General features: G+C 40.5%; 1 protein-coding gene across 4 annotated transcripts in view; it reads left to right on the top strand.

Moving 5' to 3' along the window:
- The first annotated feature begins 5,994 nt into the window (after positions 1-5,994).
- The window catches only part of RBL1 (RB transcriptional corepressor like 1), a 61,706-nt gene continuing 48,887 nt past the window's right edge, over positions 5,995-18,813 (top strand). For 3 of the 4 annotated variants that reach the window (XM_040447109.1, XM_040447110.1, XM_040447112.1), the window contains exons 1-6: positions 5,995-6,299; positions 10,569-10,702; positions 17,500-17,700; positions 18,066-18,130; positions 18,233-18,361; positions 18,473-18,633. In XM_040447109.1, the coding sequence (XP_040303043.1) occupies positions 6,144-6,299; positions 10,569-10,702; positions 17,500-17,700; positions 18,066-18,130; positions 18,233-18,361; positions 18,473-18,633 (846 nt within the window). In that variant the 5' untranslated portion in view covers positions 5,995-6,143. The remainder of the gene's footprint in view (positions 6,300-10,568; positions 10,703-17,499; positions 17,701-18,065; positions 18,131-18,232; positions 18,362-18,472; positions 18,634-18,813) is intronic. The other variant, XM_040447111.1, reaches the window with a different exon arrangement.

Below are 18,813 nucleotides of genomic sequence, written 5' to 3' on the forward strand. Positions count from 1 at the left end.
CTATTACTGTCTTTGAATGTTACATACATCTCTCTCATATGGTTTGATTTTCCATCAGGTTCCTCTGCTTTGGGCTAATATCTGGGGTGATTTTTAGTTAATAATGTTCAGCTTCCCTGGGATTAAGGGTGAGCAAGATTATTCTAGGTATGCATGGGTTCAGGAAACAAAAATGATCATAAGTTTTGGTCCTAAGTAGAATTAAGTCTGTGTCAGTGTAATCTCTTAAAGGAAAACTTAAAATGCCGTCCTGAAATATCTTCTTGTGACCAAATTGAGTGCCCTAGACATAGATTTTGATGGATAAAGACCTTAGAATTACATTTTTAAGTTAAATTGGACTTTTTAGTTTCTTGTTTCCTTATCCAAAGTCCAAAGGAAAAGGAGCAAAAATCACTTAACTGCCCTTGTGAGCAGGACTGGTACTACTTTCCTGGGAGGGACCCAACTCACCAACCACCACTTTAGTTTTTCTTTTGAGGAACAAGAATAGGAAGAATGAGGTCAGGTTATGCTCCTCCCCACAACTATCAACTGCTTTTTTTTCCGACAGTTAAAAGGTTAGGTGGGTAGTTTTTCATTAGAGGAGCATGTTTGTGCACACCAAGTACCTGCTTAGGGCACAACATAGCTGGGGGACGAAAAAATAATTTTTTGAAAGAATTACAAAATGAAATAGCCATGTTGGAAAAAACAATCAGAACTTTGTTACACTTTCTTTTTGTTGTTTTTTGTTGGTGTTGTACTTATTTTGTTTAGAATTGTTTATATTTTAAATTACATCTGGAGGAGGTACATGGTAAATGTTTTAGTTTTGGAGCCTCTAAAGGCCTTAAGAGGTTCTGGACGCATGCTCTGGAGAATTCTGAAATATTAAACACCAGGGAGGCTAATCATAGGGCCCTATCACACAGTGGAATCAAAGCAGAGACAATTTTCACAATGTATCTGGATTCAGTACCCATACTTCATTTCCTATTCGAAATTCAGTGTAGTGTTAAATGGGAATTCCACTGGATAATAAGAAAAAATAAAAACCAACATGGGTAATAAGAAAAAATAAAAACCAACATGAATCCTGATAAAAAGCAGGGAGAGCGTATTGATGAAAGAAAAAAAAAAGCATGTAGGTGAGGCTGGATGTGACAGACATGTCTCCAATGCTCAATGCTGAGCTGTCTAAATCTGATTCAATTATAATAGTGAACCCCTGAAGAGTTCTGAGAAAGAAAGCGACATGGTGTAAATGTTGCTTGAGAAAAACTGGTCTAGTAACTAAACATAAGATGGATTGGAAGAGAAAATATAAAATGTTGAAAGACAACCAGAAACCTGGTGGAGGAGGAATCTACAAGATTTAGTGACTAGGTATAGGGCATGAAGTGGTGACTAAGAGGGAAGCATGGCTGGTTTTGCCGGGGCGGGGGGGGGGGGGAGGGGGGGTTGGTGACTACGGCAGTACTGTTTATTGAAAAGCAATGACATAGTTTAGTTACAGTCCGAAAGAGGAGGAAAAAAAGAGTACTGTTTATTTATTTTTTTTTTTTTTTTAAGTTTTTTTTTCAAACGTTTATTTATTTTTGGGACAGAGAGAGACAGAGCATGAACGGGGGAGGGGCAGAGAGAGAGGGAGACACAGAATCGGAAACAGGCTCCAGGCTCTGAGCCATCAGCCCAGAGCCCAATGTGGGGCTCGAACTCACGGACCGCGAGATCGTGACCTGGCTGAAGTCGGACGCTTAACCGACTGCGCCACCCAGGCGCCCCAAAAAGAGTACTGTTTAAATAATGCTTTATTTCATAAGGGAAATAAAGGAACATAAAGAGTTTTTTCCTTTCATCTTGGCCTCACTGCCAAGGCATGTACTTTCTAATAATTCGGTTTAGAACATTTGAAAGAATTACAACATGGCAAAAGAAAGTCGTAAAAGTAAGTCACTGATGGGGTGCCTGGGTGGCTCAGTCGGTTTAAGCGTCCAACTTCAGCTCAGGTCACCATCTCGCAGTTTGTGGGTTTGAGCCCCACGTCAGGCTCTGTGCTGACAGCTCAGAGCCTGGAGCCTGCTTTGGATTCTGTGTCTCCCTCTCTCTCTCTCTCTGCCCCTCCCCTGCTCATGCTCTGTCTCTCTCACTGTCTCTCAAAAAATAAATGAAAGTTAAAAAAAAAAGTAAGTCATTGATTTAATGTAAAAGGCGACAGATCAGGTGAATCAAAAGATAGGAGATGAAAGTGGAAGGCTTTACATAGACAGGATATGACTTACTGAAAATCCAAAGTTACAGCCTAGATCCAGTCGTAGAAAGAAGGAAAAATGTGTGTTTCTCAATTTTTCTTTGCTGGATGACATTTGAAAGGTGCTTATTTTGTTTCTTGGATCATTTTTAAGCCAGCAGTGCCCCTCAGTTCAAGTCTGGATGTTCTGAAAGTCACATCAAAGGAAGAATCAGTATCTTGCACAAAGCAGGCATTCAGTAGACATCGTGGAATGAAGAAATTAAGGATTTTCAGGACTCAGTATACATGAAGTGAGAAAAGAATCAGGAGAATCAAATCCAGTAGCAAAGATGAAATGGGCTAGAGTCCATATGCTGCAACTCAATGAAAGCCAAACTACTAGAGAAATGAAAAATGAGGCAGTGAGTCTCTGGTTTGGTTTGTAATTCCTGAAGCTCTTTCCTTTTATCTTGGTTTAGATATCAGAATCACCCTCTGCGGTTTAGATCTGGATAAAAAAGTGATTAGTTATGACAAAGGTAAAAAACTTGACATTTCTCAGCTCTTGTGATCCTATCCAGGACCAACTATGAAAGCCAGGATCCCATGGGGCAGAGTTAGTTTTATTCTATTTTTCCTCAAAAACTTACGACCAATATGTTTGCATTTGACAGACCAAGTGATATTTCTCAGCAGTTGTTCCAAACAAACCTTTACCACTCTCAACTCCCTACTGCATGTTGCTCTACTTTGCACTCAGCGGAGCACTTAGCAGTTCTGCTTAATCTAGATGTAAGGTGATAACCTTGCAGACAAGAGCTACCTAGAAAAAAACCCAGGCTCTGGATTCTTGGCTTGGCCAGCTTTTCCAGGGCCTGGCTAAATCAATGATCTCTTTATCTTCAGTCTCTCTCTGCCTGCCCCTGTTGCTGATTATTCACATACTTGTGTTTCCCCTATCCTAGAAAATTCCCTTCCTTTTGCCTCTCCACCACAAAACTTCTTAGAAGCTTTTATTTCCTACTTCCAACTTTCTGACCTTCCTCCCTTTAGCCCCTCAGCCACAGTATTCTGGCTTCCACTCTCACCGTGCCAAAGAAAACTGCTCTGGCAAAGGTCACAAAAAACATATGAATGATAAGATATGAGGTCTTCTTTGAATTCTATTTTAATTCTCTGTGGTGTTGGGCTCTATGGAATACTTCTTTCCTGGCCTCTGAGACACCACTCCTTTATTTTTATACCTGTTTAGAAGTTTAATTCATTCATTCCTCAAATTCTGCCCATCTCTGAAATGTAGGTGTTCCTAAAGGTTCTACCCTGGAATCTCTTCTCATGCCAACACACCCCCTACCTGCTCCGTTAGCATCAGGAATTGCCTGAATATTCCCAATGCCTCATATCCCGGCTGTCCCCACTCCTGTAGCTCTCTCCTCAATAAGCATAGGTTAATCAGGAAACAAATGAGCCACTACAAGAGGAATTTCACCCATTACCTCCACGAATCCTGACATTTCTTTACTGACACACCCCTTGGCACTGGAGATAGACCTCCCCTCAACCACCCATACCAGCCCTCTAAGTAAATAAAAACCAATGGGAGGAGATTCTCTGTGCAGACACTATGTGCCAACATTCCCTCCAGAGATAATGAGATGGTCCTAAAGTCAGCTGCAGTAGTAGCTTCTAGAAGGAAGGAGAGAGTTGGAAGTACCACATGGGTGTTTCAGTTTGATTTTGAGTTTGAGGGGTAAGAGGAGTTTGAGTTTTTTCTCCTTTGAGACCTGGCTTGCAGCTGGTTCCCAAATCCCACCCCTCTGCATGTGTGGACAGTATAGAAGACTGAGAAATTGTCAGGAGAGAGGAGAAAGGGGCTACCTTCCAGGTTCCAACAGCCTCCTCTTAGACTTCCTGCAAGCATCCCAAACACAGCTGCTCTGCGACTGAGCTCATCCCTCTGCTTGCACTCCCATTCCAGGAAACCGCATCACCTTTCACCCTCTTGGCCTAGATGGAAACTTCTGTTTGGGGGGACTTCCCTCTTTAGCAGTGTCCCATTCAGTTCTGAGGCAGCGACCTCTCTTCAGACTGGCTTCTTCCAATGCTGGACCAGCCCCCTGCCATCTCCATACCTCTGGTCTCTACCCCGTCCAACCTGTGTCCCACTGTAGCCAGAGGGACGTTCTCAGAACATATATGGATCACTCATTACCTCCTTTCATTAAAACCCGCCACCGATGGGGCGCCTGGTGGCTCAGTTGGTTAAGCGTCTGACTCTTGATCTCGGCTGAGGTCATGATCTCACAGTTTTGTGAGTCTGAGCCTCGAGTCAGGCTCTGCGCTGGCAGCACGGAGCCTGCTTGGGATTCTTTCCCTCCCACTCTCCATCTCAAAATAAATAAACATTTGAAAAACACACTGGCAATGTCTAGGCTTTCGGTGGGGCTTATGAGGTCCTTTGTAACCTACCTTGACTTGTCTTCCATTTTCATCTCTGGTGACTCCTTCCCTCACCCAAGCATCAATGGACATTTTGTAATTTTTCAAGTACTATGAGCCAGGCACTAATCTAAACATTGTAATACTGTGAACATGAAAAAAAAAAAAAAGGCCCCTGCTTACATTCAAGTCACATTTTAGTAGGAAGAGGCAGTGAATAAACAAGATAATATCAATTGTGATATGGCACTATGAGACAATGAAAAGGAGTGTTGGCGGGAGGGTCAGCTATTTTACATACAGTGCTCAGGATTGGCCTGAGAAGTTAACGTTTAGTTGAACTTGAACCAGGAGGAGGAGCCAGACAAGCAAAGACCTGGTGTTGAGTATTTGGGGCTCTTTGAACAGCATGTGAGAAAGGCCTTGAGGCAAGAACTAGCTTGACAGCATGGCATTTTCAAGGTTCCAAAACAAAGCAGTTAGGCTGCACCTTATTATATACTCGTGAGGGGGGCAATGAGGTGAGGCCAGATCACAAGGAATTTGGATACTATTTTAAGGGCAAGAGGAGTCTTTTGAAAGATTTTGAGTAGAGTGACATGCTCTGGATCACTCTGGCTCTTCCTGCAGAAGGGGTTTTGGTGGAGCAGAAGGGGAAGCGTGGAGACCCGTTCCATGCCTTAAGACTTATGCTCAGGCCATTTCTAAGCCTGGAAGACAGTCGTCTTGACTAGGACGGTTCCCAGGGTCATTGATTACTGCAATTCTCTCAGCCCAGGTCTAGCCTGGTTTAGCAACCGAGAAGAGACAAGGAGTAGTTCCCTGACATCCCTGCCTCTCCAGCCCTTCAGTCATCCAACAGACCACTCACTGGCCGCTGGAGACAGGAATCCGGAGGCCTCCCGCTGTCACGAGACCACTTTTTTCATTTCGTGCCTCGGTCTCTTATCAAGGGGCAAGTCTGAGACGAAGTTTGGCGAGGCAGTGGAAAACACACGCCCATGGGTTAGTGGTACAGAGGAGGCTTCTCCCGAAGACGATCGAGGAGACCACCTCACAAGAGACAGCTCCGTCGAAGCCGAAGAGCCGCCGAGACCCAGGCAGCGCCGCGGCCGTCAAGGCAGGATATGGACTACAATTCCCAGTAGCCTCTGCGCGCGGCTGCCGATCCCTCCGCAACAACTTGCTGCGCTGGCTGTGCCCCTCGCAGCCCGACAAAGACCACGCCCAGGGTGTTTTTGTTTTTGTTTTTTTCCCCAGGAATTGAGATCCATCTTCTTATCACACATCTCCAGAGAGAGGCCACTGGGTGCCCTGGAGGAGAAACGGACTTTTTTGAGGGGAAACGCGGATGCAGACTGTCGGAGAGACGTCGTGCTAAAGCCACCGACTTTCGCGCGCTTTGGCGCAGGGGGTTGTGGGTAGCGCGCCCAGAAAACGAGAAAGGAGCCGGGGGGCCGTGGCTTCGCCGCCCGCAGGGTCTGAGGGGATGTTCGAGGACGAGCCCCACGCTGAGGGGGCGGCGGTGCTGGCCGCCGCCGGGGAGGCGCTGCAGGCTCTGTGCCAGGAGCTGAACCTGGACGAGGGGAGCGCGGCCGAAGCCCTGGACGACTTCACCGCCATCCGGGGCAACTACAGCCTAGAGGTGAGCGGCGGCAGGTGGGGCGGCCGGACCAGACCCCTGCCAGGCCCCACCCTCGCCCCGCCCCTACCCCACCCTGTGGGGCGGTGGGAGTTTCCCCGCCGGGAAGGGTCGCTGCCCAGCCGGGAGCAGAGGAGTGCGAAGCTGGAAGGGCGGGTGTAGACCAATCTATCCGTTTTCTTTCTGAGGCGGGAAACCGAAGTCCGGAAGAGGAGCGGAGGGTCACACGTCACTCGGGGCCCCTAGACTCCAGACCAGCTTCCCTCCGCCCCGTCGAGCGCCGCATACGTCATGATCGTGCCCGTAAACTTGTTAAAAAACCAAATGCCATAATGGTAAAAGCTAAAGTGAAGTTAGTACCTACACCACTGCCCAGCTCTTTAAATCTGTTATCTCACTTAGTTCTCACCACAACCCTGGGAACCCGACCTGGGATCGCCATTCCACGAAAGGGCTTAAGCTTTGGCCTCCCACCCTTTGGCCTCGTCCAGGCGGAAGTGTGGGGTACTCGCTTTGAGGAAAGGCTCTCAGCCCCAGCTTGCTCCTGTGTCCGTATTCTGAGGCTTAGCACAGTGCCTGGTTCTGGATAAAATAAGTGTAAACCATCGTTAGATTCTTCCCAACCATTCTTGCATTGAGTCCTCCCCCACCGCCCTGTGAATATGGCAGGGCCGAATTATACCTGCTTTCCAGGTAATAATATCAAGGCCCAGAGAAGGGTCTTCCTCAGGGTCGTTCTGCTAATTATTATAGGAATCCAGACAAGGAATGCAGCGGAGAGATGGCATTGCGGCGGAGTGTATTTCATTATATTTAAATTCAGAGGTTTTGTTTCATGATCCAAGGGGTCTAGACACACACACACACACACACACACACACACAGTGCTCCACCGACTCACCACCCAGTGAAATAATTAATTGGTGGGTTCAGAAGCACATGGTTGGATATTTGAAATTGAGTATGTGTGTCTGTATATGAGGGAAAAATACCTAGGAGACACTCTTCGTATGTCTCTACGGTAGGACTATTGTAGACTGGATAAAGGACAGTGACCTGCATCCATGAGTGGCATGACTGGAAAGCTGAAGGAAGAATAAGAAAGGGAGATTATGAATTATGGCCGCTCAGTGAAAACAAACTAATGTCTAAAAGCCCAAGAAAGTGTTTCCGACATCCCAAGTCCTCTTTTGGTCTGTCGCTGAATAAGCATTTACTGTGCAAACTGGTCAGGGCATTAAACCAGACACCTCTTTCAGATTCTTGAACATGCCAAGTTTCTTCCCACTTGTGTGCTTTCTTCATGCCACACCCTCTGCCTGGAAACTTTTCCCACTCACCAACAGGCAAATTGAAGAACTAAATCTCCAGTTAGGGGAAGTTAATCAGGACATCTTGAATGTTTGATTCAGAGAGCACAGATCTGTGAATTAAGATTTGGTGAGGGTTTATTCTGTCCAGAGTCTTTTATATTCTTCCTCTTCTTTTACTTTTTAAATTAACTTATCTATTTGAGAGAGAGGACGAGCAGAGAGGGGCAGAGAGAGAATCCCAAGCAGGCTCCACACTTACAGCGCAGAGCCGGAATCAGGCTCCATCCCACCAACCGTGAGATCATGACCTGCACCCAGAAGCAAGAGTTGGACACTCAACAACTTAGCCACCCAGCCGCCCCTCCTTTTTTTTCTCTTTTGTTTGTTTTTGGTGAAAGACTCTTAGAGTAGGTATTTTCATAGATTACTGGTTTTTATAAGGCAATCTTTAAAAAAAATTTTTTTAAGAGAGAGATCATGCACGCAAGCAGGGGAGGGGCAGAGAGAGAGAGGGACAGAGGTTCTGAAGATGTGGGGCTGGAGGGACTGAGATGTGGGGCTGGAACACGTGAACTTCGAGGTCATGACCTGACCCTAAGTCAGACACTTAACCAATTGAGTCACCCGGGTGCCCCTCTGTTGTTAAGAAGCCCTGTCCCCAGCTTCCTGCCTGTCAGTATGCCTAACAACTTCCTGCTTACATTTCTCCTTTGCCTTTCCCTCTTACATTTTGGTGTCTCCCTCTGTGAATCCTTCTCTGACCTCCACTTAACATCAGTTATTATACTATAGTCTCTCACACTTTATTTTCAATTCTTACAGCGTGTCTCACCAATTATAGATCATGGTTTTCTGTTCCTTTTCTTAACTCTAAATTTGTAATTCCATGAGGTCAGAAACCATCATTGCATTTCTAAGGTCTAGCATCAGAATAAATAATAAAGATGACTTTTTTCTTTTTTTTTTTTAGGAAAAAGAAGCAAAACTTTCAGTACTTATTTTCTTTATCTCAATGGTGTTTTCATCTAGTAACCTGTATCCAATGGCTCTTTTTTTTTGGTAACGTTTATTTTTAAGAGAGAGAGAGAGAGAGAGCATGTGCGACTGGGGGAGGGGCAGAGAGGGGGGAGACACAGAATCTGAAGCAGGCTTTAGGCTCTGAGCTGTCAGCACATAGCGCAATGTGGGACTCAAACCCACGAAGCACAAGATCATGACCTGAGATGAAGTCAGATGCTTCACCGACTGAGCTACCCAGGTGCCCCTCCAGTGGCTCTTGTAATACTTGGATGCTATTCCCAAATAATTGGTTAATCAAGGCTTCTAAAATTATCCAAACTTAAGCTTACATGCCTCATTTAATACCTTGAACAAATAAGATTTCTCACTACTTTAAGGTAGTAACACTGGGCTTTAACTCTTGTTACCCACCCCATTTCTGCCCACCCCTTTTGGATTACTACAAGAAATCTTTCCATGTTTTTATCCTTCTAGAATCTGGTCTTAAAGAGGATCTGTAGAATAGTAAATAGGAACAGTAATATGTTGTGCTGTATTGTGTCTAATTCTTAAACCTTAAAATCCATATATAGTTCAGTAGTAAACTTATAAAGTGATTTTAAGGGGCACCTGGGTGACTTAGTCGAGTGTCTGACTCTTGATCTTGGCTCAGATCATGATTTTACACTGTTTGTAGGATCAAGCCCTATGTCAGGCTCTGCGCTGACAATGCAAAGCCTGCTTGGGATTCTCTCTCCCTCTCTCTGCCCCTCCCCCACTGGCATGCATACTCTCTCTCTCAAAATAAACTTCAGAAAAAATAATAGGGATGCCTGGGTGGCGCAGTTGGTTGAGCATCTGACTTTGGCTTGAGTCATGATCTCATGGTTCATGGGTTCAAGCCCTTCATTAGGCTCTGTGCTGACAGTGCAGAGCCTGGAGCCTGCTTCAGATTCTGTGTCTCCCTGTCTCTGCCCCTCTCCCATTCGGGCTCTGTCTCTCTCTCTCTCTCTCTCTCAAAAGTAGATAAACATTAATAATAATAAAGTGATTCTAACTTGGGAGATATCTCAAGTCTAAAGCAGACAATTAAGTGTTGAATTACCAAATGTCATCTTTTTTATAGCATTATAAATTGAGATATCTGCTAAAATAGGCTAAATTACTATTTTAAAGATTGGGTAAATATGGGTGCTCGGGTGGCTGAGTCAGTTGAACATCTGACTCTTGATTTCGGCTCAGGTTGTGATCCCAGGGTTGTGGCTTCAAGCCCTTTGTCAGGCTCTTCACTGAGCGTAGAACATCTTCAGATTCTCCCTCCTCCTCCCTCTCTCCTTTCCTCCTCCTCTCCCTCCTCCTCCCTCTCGCCCTCCTTCTCTCCCTCTACCCCACTCCCCTGCTAATGCTCTCTCTTTTTCTCTAAAATAAAAAAATTCTTTAAAGATTAGGTAAATAATTCCCCAAATTTTTACCTAACAAAAATGACAGTCTCCTTTATGTTGCTTGAGATAGATATGAACTTTTTATGTGTCTCCCTGGCCATCTTTCTACTCAGTACTTTCCTTTCTCTGCCAAACTGGTTAAAGAAGAAACATAAAATTAACATGGTGGAAAGGAACTTAAGCATCTTTAAGGCCATGACTCACCGGTGTTATAAAATTGAGAAAGCCAGTGCTGAGAAATTTTAAGAGAACTCTTTGGATAATATTAGATTTGGGGTGTAGATGAAAGATCTGTTTTTAGACTAATGCTGATTTAGCATCTTACACAGGACTGATGTAAGGAGTTTTATACCCATTACTGCAAAACTAAGCTTCGTGACCTTGGGCGAATATCTTCATCACTTTGGCCTGTTATATACATAATGTAAGATCAGACAATTCCAAGATCTTTTTTGGCTCTAGAATTCAAGCATTTTAACATAATACATACATTTTACTGTTTGTCTTTTGCCTGCCAGGGAGAAGTTATACACTGGTTGGCATGTTCGTTATATGTTGCATGCCGCAAAAGCATTATTCCTACTGTTGGGAAGGGTATCATGGAAGGAAATTGTGTTTCACTTACCAGAATACTACGTTCAGCTAAATTAAGGTAAAGCACTTTGATTTTTCAAACACTGTTTTATAAGTCCTAAATTTAGCTTTAGAATTTAATTTCTGTTTAACTCTATTCCATTTTAAGTTTGTTATCCTATAGGTCTCCTTTTCCAATTCTCACATTATTCCATTGCCCCTTTTCCTCAAATTCTGACTTCAGAGGTCTCTGTACTAAATCTTTTTTATCTGTAGCTTTTTTTTATTAATTTTTTTAAATTTGGAGACAATTTCAAGCTTTCAGAAAAGTTGCAAAAATAAGGAAAGTAGAAAGAACACCCATATACCCTTGACCCAAATTCACCTATTGACATTTTACTCCATTTGCTTTGTCATTTGATCTTTCTCAAATAGTTTTTCCTCAACTATTTCAAAGTAAGTAACATACATTATAGCCCTTTGCCCCTAAATAGTTCAGTGTATAAACTTAGATAACTACAACAGTTATCAACTTCAGCAAAGTTAACATTGATACAATAATTTAATCTATTATCTCTATTCTAGTTTTATTAGTTGATCCAATAATGGTCTTTATAGCAGCTTTTTAAAAGAACAGTTTCCAATCTAGGATCAGTTATTACATTCACTTACCATGTCTGTTTAGTTTCCTTTAATCAGGAATGTTTCCACAGCAAGAATATAGTCCACAACCACCTTACCCCCCACTTTAAAAAAAAAAAAATTTTTTTAATGTTTATTTTTGAGAGAGAGAAAGACAAAGTGCTAGTAGGGGAGGGGCAGAGAGAGAGAGAGGGAGACGTAGGGTCTGAGTAGGCTCCAGGCTTGGAGCTGTCAGCACAGAGCCTGTTGTGGGTCTCAAACTCATGAACTATGAGATCATGACCTGAGCTGAAGTTAGATGCTTAACCAACTGGAGCCACCCAGGCACCCCAATTACCTCCTCCTTTTTAGTAGATTACTCCTCATTTTGGATTTGTCTCATATTTTCTTATACTTAGAAGCAAGTTACATATCCCCAGATAGAAAACTACATAAGTAGTTTTGTGTCTTCACTATATTACATCTGGAGGCACGATATCCACCTGCTTCTCTTTGGTGATGTTAATTTTGATTATCTGCTAAAGGTGTTGTCTTGTTTTTCTACTGTATAGTTAGTATTTTTTACCTTGCAACAGGTAAGCAATCAGAAGGTCTTGGCTATAGCTTTTACTTGCTCTAGTATTAATCATGTGGAACTATTTGCCTGGATACAAAACAAAAGAAATGGAGTGAACCAGACATAGGTGGTAGTGTTCTCAATTTCTGGAATTTTCTACCCATGACAAGACTACTTGAGGTTGTTGTCTATTTGCTGTCATGTGTTTCCAGCATGGAAGAGAAACAAACTTTGAAAGACCTATCCAGGGAGAGCAATTAGGTTTCAATTCATGCTAAATTAAAAACCAAAATTTTTTTTTCTCAGAACAATTTTAGTTTTCATAAGTGGAAAAATAGTACATTAAAGACAAAATTTTTCCCTGAAGGCAGTTTTTAAAACTTTAATAGGTATCAATTTTTGTCATTAGTGATAAAAATAAAATGAAAGTATAATTAAGATTGAATTCACATAGTTTTTTTAATTGAGCAGAAATTCCCTCTTCATTGCAATATAAAATAATCTGACTTTTCTATCAGTGTTTCTCATTATTGACCATATAAAAATTTTTAAATATTTAGAATATTAGGTTGTTGGGGAAACTGAACCAAAAAGAAGAACTTAAAATTTAGAGCAGTGTAAGTATATGGTAAAAATTTCAAATAATGAAAACATTCTGGAGATGTATGGTGGTGATGGTTGCACGTTGGGAATGTACTTAATGTACACTTAAAAATGGTTAAAATGGTAAGTTTTCTGTTATGTATACTTTTACCATCATTTTTTTAAAGGTTCACAAATTTTCAAATAATACAGAAAGTTTAAAAATGTAAAGATATCTCTTTCTTTTTTTTCCTCATTCCCCAGAATTAACCACTTAAACAATTTACTGTTAATAAATTATTAAACAGAAAAAAAAAGCCTGTTTTTTAGTGTTTTGGTTGTTTTTTAAAACATAAATGCGATCCTACTATATGTATTGTTTTGCAGTTGCTTTTCTTAATATTCTGGTAATCCTTCCATATCACCATAAGTAGCTCTTCCTTTTCTAGGATTTAGGGTGTAAGGATGTTTCATATAGTTAGCCAACCCCTTATCAATGACCATTTAGGTTGTATCCAGTTCTTTGTGATAATACACAGCTGAACATCATTGTGAAAATGTATTTCCGCTAAATTTCTAAAAATGTAGTGAAGGGTCAAAAGATACTAGTTTTTTAAATGTAGATTGATATAAATTAAAAAAAAAATTTTTTTTAATGTTTATTTTTGAGAGAGAGTGAGCAGGGGAGGGGCAGAGAGAGAGGGAGATAGAGAATTCAAAGCAGGCAAAGCCTGTCAGCACAAAGCCCAGTGTGGGGCTTGAACCAACCAAACTTGAGATGATGACCTGAGCCAAAATCGGGCACTCAACCAACTGAGCCACCCAGGTGCCCCTGATATAAATTTTTTCAGGTGTCAGATTCTGAACTACTAAAAGAGCATAGACCAGCTTCATCATGTTCAGACAAATAAAAAAGAATTACAAGTGATGTTATTATTTACATTGATTTATAATAATTTGGGCTATTTTCACAATTTGAACTTTAAGGATAATTTTAAATGATTAAATATGTATTTTTTTTAATGTTTATTTATTTTGGTCATGGGGGAGAGAATCCCAAGTAGGCTCTGCACAGAGCCCTACATGGGGCTTGGTCCCACGAACCATGAGATCATGAACTGAGCCAAAGCCAAGAGTCAGACATTTAACTGACTGAGCCACCCAGGTGCCCCTGATTATTCTCATCAAATATTGCTCATAAATCATACTGCAAAATACTGTGCAAATTTAGATTCTAGATGTACATGTAAAACTAGAAAATTTTTATTGAGAAATTACCTGTATGGTAGACACTTACTATATACTAAGGGTTTGTATTTTTTTATTCAGTTAATCCTCACAGTTAATCCCATGAAATGAATCTCATTTTACAGATAAGGAAACCAAGTCACCAAGAACTTAAATTACTTCCCAAAGGTTACACCCCATTAAGTGGCGGAGCCTCCCAAGTCCATGCTGTATTACATATGCATCCACCCACAAATATTAGTATGTTTGTTTTGAAATGTATTTATATATTCAGCCTCAGTTTGTGAAAAAAACTTAACCAAAGCAACTTTCAACTTAAAATGAGTTCCAACTAAAAATTTATTTGGCTATTAAGTGTAATATTAAAAAATAGTTACTGTTATGTAATTTGAATTTTTATTATTTTGTCTGCATCTTATTGTATTAAGTATTGAGAAGTAATTTTTCCACATTTTTCACAAGTTTTTCAATAACTTGCGATTTAAATCAAGATGACATTCATTATTTTCATGTTATAATAGAACCTGAATGAATATTTAGTTCATGAAAAATTTTTTTCATAATTTTAATTGGAACATTGATGATGTTAACTTTTTACACAATAATTTCTTTTTTATTTTTTGAGTGCCAGTAAAATTGAGTAGTGTGCTGCTATTGGGACGTATGCCCCATGTTTACCATCCCTACTCTATATTTGTTTCAGGGTATGTGTGTGTGTGTGTGGTAAAATCTACATAACAAAATTTACCACATAACCAATTTTAAGTGAATATAGTTTGGTGGCATTAAATACATTTACATTGTGCAACCATCACCACTATCCATCTCCAGAACTTTTTCAGTTTCCCAAGTTGACACTCTGTAACAATTAAACAACAACTTCCTTCTTCTCCCTCCTCCTAGCCCTTGGCATATATCAGCACTTCATTCCTTTTTATGTCTGAATAATATTTACATTGCATGGATATATCACATTGTGTTTATCCACTTATTAGTTGATGGATACTTGAGTTCTTTGTACCTTTTGGCTAGTATGAATAATGCTGCTATGAACAGTTGTGTACAACTTTTGGAGACATATATTCATTTGGGGGGTGGTGTATATGTATGAATGGAATTGTTGGATCATATGGGAATTCTTTGTTTAACCTTTTGAGAAACTGTCAAGATTGTTTTCCAAAGTGCACGAGTTTACATTCCCACCAGCAGAGCTTGAGGGTTCCGTTTTACCACTACCCTTGCCAATACTTGTTATTATTTGTCTTTTTTATTATGGCATTCTAGTAGGCATGAAATGGTATCTTGCATTTCCCTGATGGCCAGTGATGTGGAGTTTCTTTTCATGTGCTTTTTGGAATAATGTTTTCTTTACGACAGAATCCCAATGAACAGGATAGTTTTGAAAGCTGTCAAGTTTACTTTGCTTCTTATTTTAGTTTTAAAAATCATAATCCTAGTTTAAGTAATAACAATGCTGTAAGGTTTTTTTTTTTTTTTTCAAACATTTGATGTACTTTGTTCCACGATAGAACAGCCATTTTGGGGGTAACAGTAAATACAGTGGATTTATATGGGGATGTGTTAGTCAAGCCCCTTGTTTATAAAAAAAAAAACAGATTCCAACTACCAACTTTGGCTAACTTAAGGAGAAGAGAAATTTACTGAAAGGATATTGAATAGCTGACAAAGTCTTTAGAATGACTTGAAAAAATAGACTTGGAAAATGTCCAGGAACCAAAGGAGCCTAGCTATAGCGAAAAGCATATCACAAAAATTTATCTAACAAGGACATGACTTGCATGATCATCAGTACCATCCCTGGACATTGCGACTGTATTTGCCCCTAAGAGCTAATTGATTGTAAGAATTAATCAGTTGTTGTGTTCTCTGCGCCACCAGCTCCATATTCAAAATCCCAAACATATATCAAAGACCTCAGGTTTTATGCCTTCACCCTAACTTCCAGTGAAGGTGATCTATCTAGCAGATGGCAAGACTCAAAATTGGGGAATTCCTCAAACAAAGGAAAGGATTTCACATGCTGAGCATCCCTGCCTCCCCAAACAAAGTCTCCTACAAGAGACTATAATCTGTCAGCCCAAATAAATATTTAGCAACCTGGCAATAATGTTTTTGGCTATTGTTTATAATCTTTTTTAAAATATTTATTTAATTTTGAGAGACAGAGAGAGAAAGCCAAGGAAAGGCTGAGAGAGAGGGAGAGAGAGAATCACAAGCAGATTCCAAGCTGTCAGCACAGAGCCTGACACGGGGCTCAGACTCACAAACCATGAGATCATGACCTGAGCTGAGATCAAGAGTCAGTCTCTTAAGCGTCCAACTTCGGCTCAGGTCATGATCTCACGGTTCGTGGGTTCGAGCCCCAGTCGGGCTCTGTGCTAACAGCTCAGAGCCTGGAGCCTGCTTCAGATTCAGTGTCTCCCTCTCTCTCTGCCCCTCTCCCACTCACACTCTGTATCTCTCTCTCTCTGTCTTTCAAAAATAAAGAGTAAAAAAAAAATTTGTAAAAAAAGACTCTTAGAGTCTCAGATTTCAGTCAGCATATCTGGAGTTTGAGTACCTGTGGACAATTAGCTGATGATGTCTTCTATCAACTTTTTTTTTTTTTAAGTATCATTCCAGGGGCACCTGGGTGACTCAGTCAGTTGAGCATCGGACTTAGCTTCAGGTCATGGTCTCACGGTTTGTGGGTTCGAGCCCTGCATTGGTCTCTGTGCTGGCAACTCAGAGCCTGAAGCCTGCTTCAGATTCTGTGTCTCCCTCTCTCTCTGCCTCTCCCCCATTCGCTCTCTGTCTCTCAAAAAGCTAAATAGCATTTAAAAAAAATTGTTCTAAAGTATCATTCCAGGGGCCCCTGGGTGGCTCAGTCAGTAAAGCATGCAACTCTTGATCCTGGGGTTGTGAGTTCAAGCCCCACGTTGGGTGAAGAGATTACTTTTAAAATCTTTATAAAAAAAATACTCTGTATATAGTGCTAGACACTTAAATGGACTTTAGCACTACATATTTTCAATCTAAGACCATACTAACCTGGGGACATAAAAAATGTACGCATAATTGAATAAGCCAGAAAGGTGGAGTAATAATCATTAAGTGATTTTCTGGATATGTACTACCTTCTTCGTTTATATTTGGTGGTAGAACCACACATTGGAACACGAACACTTGAATTTTATTCCTAAACTGTAGCTGTCTGGTGCTTTGTGATCAACTTCCAGAATCCACTACTTGGGAGATTATGTCTGTCCTCAAACTAATTTTGTGAACTCAACAATCTGTTGGTATTTACTCTGTAATGTATATACAAATTACTGTCTAGGTGCTGTAGGGAATAAAAGAAGTAGGTAGGTGTCATTGCCCCTTGCTTAGAAGACATTGATGTAATGACCATAATTCAAAATCTACATTCCTATAGTGATTCTGGGAGTCAGAGTAATTTCATAGCACTTGGGAGCGAGATTTTTTGGTTGGTTTTTTTTTTTTTTTTTTTTGATAAATTTAGGGTTTGTGTGTGTGTGTGTGTTTTTTTTTAATTTATTTTTGGGACAGAGAGAGACAGAGCATGAACGGGGGAGGGGCAGAGAGAGAGGGAGACACAAAATCGGAAACAGGATCCAGGCTCTGAGCCATCAGCCCAGAGCCTGATGCAGGGCTCGAACTCACTGACCGCGAGATCGTGACCTGGCTGAAGTCGGACGCTTAACCGACTGCGCCACCCAGGCGCCCCAAATTTAGGTTTTTAAATAAAGATTTGTAGGCGTAAATAAAATGTTAACTTGTCCATTGTATGGACTCCTTTTAAAGTTGCTTTTTTTTAATTTGTTTAGCTTAATACAGTTTTTTAATAAAATGAAGAAGTGGATGGACATGTCAAACCTGCCACAAGAATTTCGTGAACGTATAGAAAGGCTAGAAAGAAATTTTGAGGTGTCTACTGTAATTTTCAAAAAATTTGAGCCAATTTTTTTAGATATATTTCAAAATCCATATGAAGAGCTACCGAGGTTACCACGAAGCAGGAAGCAGAGGTGAGAACCTTAATCGTTATATAATTGATATTAAAAAAACATAAAGCTTAGGAAATTTGCATTTTTAAAGTCTGCTTTTTACCATAAGAATCCATTTGTGGAAAAAAAATTTTTAAAAACCCATTTATAATTACCATATCTGGAAATTCAGGGTAATACTTATTTTTTTATGTTCTGATTATTTTGTGCAGACTAAAAAGGCTTATTTAAGTCCATTTAATGGACTGTAAATTGTCCTTTGTGAATGGAATTTTACATGTAATTTGACTTTCTAGTTATTTATATTTGCTATTTCAATTTAAATGACAAATGTGGAGTGATATTTAGCAAATTAGTCAATTAAAAAGCACATTTTTTCTTTCTAGGAGGATTCCTTGCAGTGTTAAGGATCTCTTTAATTTCTGTTGGACCCTCTTTGTTTATACTAAGGGTAAGGTGATACTTTCAGTGGTTTTACATTTCTACTGTGGGAACTGGTTATTTGACATGAGAGGTTTCTGGTCTTCGTGTCTTTTTTTTTTTTCTTATAAAGGTAATTTTCGTATGATTGGAGATGATTTAGTAAACTCTTACCATTTACTTCTGTGCTGCTTGGATCTGATTTTTGCCAATGCCATTATATGCCCAAATAGACGAGATTTGTTAAACCCATCATTTAAAGGTAATAACCTTATTTATTTTTAAAAATTCGTCATTAGTTTTTAGAAAAAGTTTTGAAAGTTGACCATATTCTTCTTCCCCCTCTTTTGCTCTTCATATCCTATCAAACTAGGTTTACCATCTGATTTCCATACTGCTGACTTTAGGGCTTCTGAAGAACCTCCCTGCATCATTGCTGTACTGTGTGAACTGCATGATGGACTTCTAGTAGAAGCAAAAGGAATAAAGGAGCACTACTTTAAGCCATATATTTCAAAACTCTTTGACAGAAAGGTACTGTACTTATAAGTGAATGGCTAAGATTTTTAAGGGTCAGTAGCAGAAGCCTCAAAGGCAAAAACAAGGCTTTAAGCAAGTTCTCAGTGTTACAGGACTCAAGGTCAAGATTATCAGGGTTCAGTCTCTGCTGTGTTGTAGAATGCTGTGGTGCAGAATTGCCCTATGATCTTTTGT

Source organism: Herpailurus yagouaroundi, unplaced genomic scaffold (assembly GCF_014898765.1).
Source record: "Herpailurus yagouaroundi ecotype Mexico unplaced genomic scaffold, PumYag 196, whole genome shotgun sequence".
Classification (NCBI taxonomy): domain Eukaryota; kingdom Metazoa; phylum Chordata; class Mammalia; order Carnivora; family Felidae; genus Herpailurus; species Herpailurus yagouaroundi.